Consider the following 9,150-nt stretch of genomic DNA (forward strand, 5'->3'; position numbering starts at 1 on the left):
TAAAATATGTCGTCTTTAATGAACACTGTGTCTCAGTACAAGCCGTAGTGCTAAAATAGCCAGTCAACCTGAAAATATTGATTTATAAATAACAACAATAATCAGTTCAATAAATAATCAATTCACAGGCGGGCTGTGCAATAAAATAGAACAGACATATAGCAAAGTCTTCTTCAGCCATTTACACACATTCAGTGCATTTGTAGAATAATCGACAGCAAATAGGCGATTTATGACAGAGCGTCAGATGAAGTGTACATGTTTGTCACACAAACCGTTTTATATATAGGCCCAACATGCAGTCTGGTCAAATAAGTAAAAGTCTCTCACACAAAAACACACACAACTGTACACACTCATACATCTATTCACACCATCTCCCTTGATTTTCATTTCCTTTTTCTCCTTCGTCAAAGAGTTTTCTTGTCCATTTGAGGACCAAAATAAACTTGATGCTGTGTAGTGGGTTTGTGCACTGAAAAAAGTGATGCACTGAACTGACTTGTTGCAACTGTGTGCATTATTTCCATATTAATACAATGTACACCAAACAGCCATGACAGTAAAAGCATTAAAATTAATATGTAATATTAAAAGTAATATTGTTGTTATACCAACCATACTTGCCCAACCAAAACAGCTCTGACCCGTCAAAGCCTGGACTCCACAAGACCTCGGAAGATCCTTGTGCTTTAAGAACTGACTGCAGATTAACTTGCAGATGATCAGCGTTATTCATATATAGTCACTTTACTTGTCAGTGGCATTAATGTTATGGCTGATCTGTGTTTAGTATGGATGCACACAGTTACAGGAATTGTGGAGTTATGTCGATATTTGCAATATCCAATATAATTTGGTTGACAAATACAATAATACAAAAAACATAGACATTTTTGGGACTTCCTTGGATAACACTGCAATTTTGTCTATTATTCTAGATTTTAAAATGCAGTAAAATGAATAGAATACAAGGCATAAGTGTCTTTAGACATTTTGCTCTTTTGGATTACTATAAAATAAATCACCAATCATCAATATCAGTCAAACCTGTAAAATCAGTAAAATTTCAACATGGTACCAAAATCACTGTACATCTTTCCACTTCACTTATTTTCTACAGTAACTGTCTACAGTAATTCTGCCATATTTTATTAATGTAGAATTAATTTACTGTACATGACATATGAGTGCATCATTTCTTAAAGTGCACAAACGAATCTTCAGCATCCGCCGGACTTTCTTCAGCATCTGTAAGGCAGAGCAGCCTGGCCCACCTTGATATGGGGGCCAAGAAGGACCCCGAGCAGCATGCGCTCCCCCCACCCCAAGAGTCGGTTGATAGTCAGGTTGATGGGTGACAGGGGACTTTGGTCAGCATCAATAACCTCCACTGCTTCTACTGCGCAAACTGGCACCTCCTGCTGGTGAGCTGTGGTACTGCCTGAGCTCTGGGCCTGCCCATGTCTTTTTGCTGTTGTTGCCTTACTACAGTCTCTCTTTCCTTTCTGCAGGGATGGCTTTGCTTTTGGCTGCTCCTGCTTTTTTGCCCTGTTTACTGAGGAGGAGGAGCTTCGTTTCTCATTCTTTTCTCTTTTTTTCTGGGACCCTGATGAGCTGCATCTTGAAGAAGCCTCTCTGCTGTTGGACCTGTTGGTGCTGTTCAGTGTAAGATCAAGCTTTCTGCTTTTTCCTGCTCCTCCTCTTGGTGCCTGCCTCTGGTCAACAGGGGCACTGCATGCCTCGCACTGAGCAGAAGCGTTGCTGCTAGAAATGTTGCTTACTGCTGCTGCCTCCAGGTGGACAGTCTGGGGACTAGGACAGACTGGAGTGAGCGACAGAGTGAGGCTCTTGCGCTTTTCTATGAGAGATGGGATTTGAAGGTGGGTGGGCTTTGGTGGCAGCGGCGTGTGGGCATCCTGCAGAGTCGAGGGTGACCTCTGCACCTCTACAGGCTGTAAAGTTAGAGTTTTGAGCTTATTGGAGAGAGATAGAGTAAACTCTGGCTTTGGGTTTGGGGTCAAAACACATTCCCTTTGGTGGCTGTTCTTGTTTTCACAGTGTACATCTGCTTTGGTGTCCTCACTGACCACGCTATCATTGTCTGTAACGTTGTCCTGCACTTTTTCATTGGTGAACAGACCTGAAGTGGAGTTGCTATTGGCTGGTTTGCTGGTGTCAGAAGAACTGAGCAGGTGATGTGGGGTCTGGTTTGTGTTACCGCTTTTCAGAGGAAGTGTTCCCTGGAAGACCTGCAGTTGACCTAAGAAGTTGAAGTTTGGGGAAATCGTAGGCCTGCGCTCTTTCACATACCTGAAGGAATGAACAGATATAAATGGTAAGTCCATAGATTTTGGTTTTAAACAAATTCAGTCAGTGTTATTGACAGACTCAAACACCAAGCCATGTCCGGATTCACACACTAGTTATGGCTATTGAACCTAATCAACAAGCGATTATGTCAGTTAACAGACACCCAGTTCTACACTCCTTACCTGTAAGCATGATCCAGATCCATTCCCAGACTGTACATAACGTAAGCCACTGCAAGAGCTGGGGACCGTGAGATTCCCGCTGCACAGTGGACGATGACTGAGCAACCCAGGGACATGGCTCCATCTACATAGGAAAAGAAGGAACCCTTATAAGCTTCATAAGTCAACTGATTTCACCAAATTAAAGTTAAAAATAATTTAAATTTATAGATTATGATATATTTAAACCTATAAACAAGGTATGTAATATGTGATTCTCACAAAAAAATTAACTGCCCAATAGGGACAGTGGTATAGAGCTCTAAAATAGGGCTTCAATCTACAGTTGGTGTCTGGCCCATGTTAGAAACCAAGCTAAATCTTTAAAGTGTAAAATCCTGTAATATTTATTACAGTCCACATGCTCTTTCAATTCAAATGCCGCTTCTTGTATCTTGTCAACAAATGCATGTGCACAGCTGTCCATGTGGGGGCACTCAAAGCATGATTTTTTTCCTGTTGGTTAAAAGTGAATTACACTCCCATACAGTAGGGGGAGCCCAGGAGTAAAAAATACCAATAAGTCCATAAAATATATCAGATTTGGAACTTTTTTTTAGGTTACCACAGAATGTGATTGTGGTGTGCCAATCATTTTTCTCATTGACCTAAATTTTCTAATATGGGCATACATAACTTTAGAGCTTCTATAGTTGCAGACACCAGTAATATGCTACTGTGAGTGTCAGCTTACTAATGATTGAGTGAGTAAGTACATGAGTGAGTAGGTAGGTTACAAGCAACATACATGAGGTGCCTCATATGTAAGAAGATAGTGTTTCAACTATTGTGTTTTTACTTACTTACATGAGGGTTTTACTTTACTTTCTTCTAGTATCATTCTGAAGTTCTAAACAGTTCACTAATGTCAAATTAATACTGAATGTAAAGTGCAGCAGAGACTTTCGCTTTTAAACAGCCTCAGAGTTAAGAGAGCAAAGCCCAGGCAGGGAACTCAGTGTTCTTGCCATGTTCCCAGAGTGTAGTAATGATGTAATGCAGTTGCGATGCACTGAGTGCAGCTGCGGGAGATTTGAGGGCCTCTCACCAATAAAGCTCAGCGCCTGGGGGATCCAGGGCAGCAGGTCGTCCCGGAGAGAGTCGTCTATGGGGATCCGGAGGTACTGGGACTGGGGCAGGAATGATGGCTGAGGGCAACAGCGACTAACGCTTAGCACATAGGAAATACCCCGGGCAGAGAGACAGTCCTAAGAGGACAGATGGATACAGAGAGAGAGAGAGAGAACGATAGAAGAGAAGTCAGTCACTAAGCAGCCAAAACAAAACAGGCTAACTTGAGAAAGCTGAAAGGAATACTGTGTCCAGTAATTCTGGCATGGCCAACACTAACTCAGACATACACTACATGTCTAAAAGTATCCAGACACTAGAGCCTTAATGTCACCATGCAAGCTGAGGGGTGTGACGCCCTCCAGCATTGGACTGAACTAATCATTCAACATCATCAGTACTTGATCCCACTGCTCTTTCCTCCCCTACAGCAACATTCTTTTCAGAAATTTCAGAAAAAAAAAAAGTTGATTGCTGAGTAGGCGTCTGAAAACTTTGAACATATAGTTTCCATTAGTATTCTGCTGACTGGCTTCATTCACCTAGCTAAGCTTTTATGCAAAATGATCACATGCTGTGCAGAGCTTATGCATGCAGAATGAATATCAAGGCTACCTGCGTTACATCCATCTCTGCACCGAGGTAGAGCTGCGGCAGGATACGGGACAGCGGGGCTCGCTCAGGCTGACCATCCCTGCAGAAAACCATCTCTACACGGTGGTTCTGCTGACCAGACCTGGAGAGAAAAAGAAAGCTGGTTAGCCTGGGGAGCACCATCTGTCATGCATTAAACATCAGATGTTTTTGTGTTATTGTGTTATTTATTATGTATTACATAAATTAAGCCAATAGACACATCCAGCAGTACAAAATCAAAGAAGAGCACCTCCAGGACAGTAGCTTTGCTAAGTATCCTTACTAATACTCCAAAATTCAAGTTCCCTGAATGCTGTGAACAACACTTATAAACAACTGAGGGTAGAACAGCATATTTTTGCATATATATATATATATATAGTAAAATAATATTGCACTAATAACACAATAACCCTTTGCTTATGGGCACTACTACACAGTCAAACATCGAAAAATCAAGTGTAAAGCCAAATAATTTGAAATATTAAAAAAATAATCAAAAACAAAGAATTATCAAGAATGGCTCATTTAATACATAATAAAAAATACAGTGCAAAGTTTAAATTTGACTTAATAAAAATCAGCATAGTGCAATTAAACTAATCCTACCATCAACAGATTATTTACAGATTAAGGGCACATCAGTATGCAAACTTGTCTATGCAAAGAAAATATGAAAAATCATTGCAAAAATGCAATAGAAATAAGTAAAGGAGTCCAAAGGTGAAGTGTTGAGTGTTGACGTAATGCAAACAGATCTACTGCATTTAGTCCAACAGTGTCAACGCACTGAGTGATGTGAGAGCATCAGAAATAAGCACTTAAAATAAATAATAAACTGCACATCAAACACATTGCATTTATGCAATAAAAATGTTGCAAATGCTGGTGCATCACATTGCATCTTAGTTTTTTTTTCTTTTTTTTACTTGTACATCATTTATTATTTATTAGCTACATTATTCAATAATAAGTCAATAATGGAGCCATAATAAACAACTGATTGTAGAAAGGCATTTTATATACAGTCGAATAACAATACATTTTCATTGGTTTATATATGTTTATATAAGCACTGCAGAGTAAGAAGTGCAAACGACGTGCAAACAAACATTACATTAAGTTAAAATGCTGCAAAGAATCCACACTGTGTAAACCAGGCTATTGCATTGCGTTTAGTCTAGCAGTAATCCACTGATTTAGAACAACCTGAGCATGGATCAGCAATAAGCAGAATCAGAAACACAGTGAAAAATGAAGAAGAAGAATATTATTAATAAGTATTTGTAAAAACTCACCAAGCAAACGTGTATGTATGCAATCAAAATGCTGCAAGAACGAAGCAAAAATAAACCCAGAGTCCAGAGAATATCGGTGCAGAGCAGCGCGAGGGAACGGGTGATAATCCTTGTTGAAAGTGAGGAAAGTGTAAGAGCTGCTGCTGCTCTCTCTCTCTCTCGGCTGCTGCTTCTGTTGTTGTTGTTTGCAGCTCCTATACCTGCGCGAGGCAGAAAAAAATGACGTAATGCCGATTCTAGAAACCGAGAATAGTGCAGTTGTAATGTGATGTCATTTCTAGCCAATCAGCGCGGAGGAGCGCCGCCGTGGAAGCGCGCATGCGCATGAACACGTTCTATTTGCTCTACATCATCAGTTTGCCTTGAAGCGCTTTCTGTTCTGTTATTTATTTATTTTTGTGATGAATCGCGCTTTTTAATTCAGTGGCCGTCCTCGCCTGCGCTTTCCCACCCTTTCAAAAAAAAAAAAAAACACACAGGCACGGACATCAGACTTTCTGATGTTTTTATTTATTTTAAAAAAGAATTCTGTACTTGCTGTAATTCTTGAGAAAGAGAATAACGTAATTTCGATTCTCTGTATGCCCTGTACATATGCAGTATTGACTATAAAACTACTTGAATTGAGAAGATTAATAAACGCATTCTTTATTAAATACGTAGGTTAGCGTTAATTACCTACTATACTGTCCTGTTCTGAGCCGCCGGTGTTCTGTCAAGTTGTGCTACCCTGTCAAATCGTGCTACCCTAGGTTTTAGTGTTTAAATGTAAAAATAATCATTAGAACATGATGCATGCAGTAGAAGTGTCGGTATTACTGCTTTTTTGCACGGTTGTAACACTCAAGCAAAGGATGGTTGTGAGTCCAGATTGTACAATATGCCCCTGAAAAAAAATCAGGAAAAACAAGAGAGAGTCCAGAAAGTAAAAATCCATCCCAAGGTTTTGTACCAACTGCCTTGCCTAGGATAGGCGGCTCTGCTGTAGCTCAGCTTCAATCAGCTTCAGTTCAGCTTCAAATCCTGGGATGGATTTTTACTTTCTGGATCTTGGTTATCCACCTCTGAGAAAAAACAGTGCCTCTAAGTAGCAAATGTCGATGGGTAGCACAACTCGACGGAACACAGGTGTTAATCTGGTTCTGTGTGTTTATCCAGTTTTACTGGCCTCCCGCGTGGGCTGTGAGATATTGGTCTATTTTAGTGTTGTTTACCTTGTTCCCTGTCCCTGTTCTCTGGTGGGCGGTGGTGTAAGGCCTGTAAACTTTATGTATAATTCAGAGCGCTTAGTTCATTGTAGGTTTTTTTTAAATAACAGTTGGGGTGGGTGTACGGGGGTGGTAGTGGTGGTGGTGGTGTGTGTGTGTGTATGTGTGTGTGTGTGTGTGTGTGTGTGGGGGGGGGGGGGGGGGGTTGGAGCTGTTTTGTGCTTTTTCAGGACTGACTCCACAGTTTTAACTCGCGTAGGCGCTTTTATTTAGCCTCATCCACTGAACTCACTCAGGCCTTATGCAAAAAACAGCCTGGATAGAGAATGGGCCAACAGCACAGAATAAGAAACTGAATCAAGAGCAATAAACACACACATTACTATGAAAGCCCATTTCTACAATCATAATTCTGATTTAGTATCTCATAATTATGACTTACTATTTCATATTTATGTCTTAGCATCTTGTAATTATGAATTGCTATCTCATTTTTATGACTTTTGTAATTATGACCTAGTATCTTGTAGTTACTACATACTGCTCACTATGACATAGCTGCCTTAGCATCTTGTAATTATGACTTAGCATCTCATAATAATTTAGTATCCTATAATTATGACTTAGCATCTCATATTTATGATTTAGTATCAGGTAATTATGACGTACTAGCTCATAAGTATGACAAAGTATCCCATTATAATAATAATTAATCATCTCATAATTATGATTTAGCATCCCATTATTATGACTTACTATCGCATATTTGTTACTTACTCTTCTGTAATCTCGTAATAGTGACATCTCATAATTGACATGCAAGCTAGAAAGACAGATAGATAGAAACTTTCTTGATCCTAAAGGAAATTTAGGAGTGTGATCATTTTTATTATCATAATTTTAACTTACTATATCATAACTATGACAAAGTATCTCAATGACTTACCATCCCATAATTGACTGAGCAGTTTGTGAATATGATTTATTGTCCTGTAATTATGACTTACTATCTCATGACTTATGATCTCATAACTATGACTTAGTTGAAGACCATTACTTTTTACCAAGTGGCAGAAATGGGCTTCCATCCATACATATAGTGACATATACAGTACTGTTAGGGAACAGTGTTTTATTATACAAGGAAAATGTATCTAACCGTAAATTATTGAACGTATGTATATGCACCCTCATTGTCAATTATTTATATATAAATATATTTATAGTAAACTGGTAATCAGACTAGCAATGGCCTGGCATCTGTGTTCAAAGCAAGCTCTTCAGACTGCAGCAGTACATGGACGCACATTGTCCTGTTGGAATGGTCACTGGTTACAGGACCTAATTTAACATGATGTTGGCCCGTCAAAGCACCTGTGATGACAACCAATGGTCCACCAAGACAGAAGGTTGGACTCATCAATGAAGATGACCTGCTGGCATTCTGCTTTTGTATTGGTGGAGAGAACAAAAGAATGTGTGTAAAGGCACTGCTGTCAGCACCTACACACAATACACACACAAATATGGTAAATGGTAAAAAAACATTTAGAATGCTATTGAGGACCAAAAAGGAAGTATACAAATGAAATGCCTCATATTCTCATGTATATCTAGGCTGTAAATTTACAAAATATCTCATACCACCATCACGTCTGGAGACTGCAGTAAAATATGTAACATCTCTAATATTGTAAAAAGTTTTTTAGTAAAATTAACATTGTTGTTTTATTCTATAAACTATGGACAACATTTCTCTCAAACTCCAAATAAAAATATCACCATTTAGAGTTCAGAAATCAATATTTGGACGAAAACCCTGGTTTTTAATCACAGTTTTCATATGATTCATCTTGGCATGTTCTCCTCCACCAGTCTTGCACACTGCTTTTGGATTACTTTATGCCTTTACTCCTGGTGCAAAAATTCAAGAAGTTCAGCTTGGTTTGATGGCTTGTGATCATCCATCTTCCTCTTGATTATATTCCAGAGGTTTTCAATTTGGTAAAATTAAAGTCCTAATTTTTAAGTGGTCTTTTTCTGTTAATAAAATTTGAGTTATACATGTGTAATCTATTGAACTACAATATTAAATATAATAACCATAATTAATAATATTAAAAACACATACAATACAAGATGGCTCTTAGTTTACTACTTGAATCTACATTATATAAATTATTAGTGTGTGCCAACCACACATGAATTAACATGATTCCAAACTCTGGCAGTGAACATGGTTACATGTGCATGATGACCTAGTTTGGATTTTCATTTCAACCCACCCAGACCAACACCCCACCCACACAGAGACCCACTCAGACCTACACCCCACCCACCCAGACACACACCCCACCCACCCAGACACACACCCCACCCACAGAGAGAGAGGAGAGAATCAAA

At 39.1% G+C, this 9,150-nt stretch overlaps 1 protein-coding gene across 1 annotated transcript; it reads right to left on the reverse strand.

Moving 5' to 3' along the window:
• On the reverse strand, positions 1–5,788 carry si:ch211-195b15.8 (tyrosine-protein phosphatase vhp-1). Its single transcript, XM_007251063.4, has 5 exons — positions 5,540–5,788; positions 4,221–4,341; positions 3,583–3,742; positions 2,496–2,619; positions 1–2,313 (listed from the first exon to the last, which is right to left on the reverse strand). The coding sequence occupies exons 2-5, from the start codon at positions 4,311–4,313 to the stop codon at positions 1,245–1,247; spliced, it is 1,446 nt and encodes a 481-aa protein (XP_007251125.3). The 5' UTR covers positions 4,314–4,341; positions 5,540–5,788; the 3' UTR covers positions 1–1,244.
• Positions 5,789–9,150: the final 3,362 nt, after the last annotated feature.

This window comes from Astyanax mexicanus, chromosome 19 (assembly GCF_023375975.1).
Source record: "Astyanax mexicanus isolate ESR-SI-001 chromosome 19, AstMex3_surface, whole genome shotgun sequence".
NCBI classification, from domain to species: Eukaryota; Metazoa; Chordata; class Actinopteri; order Characiformes; family Acestrorhamphidae; genus Astyanax; species Astyanax mexicanus.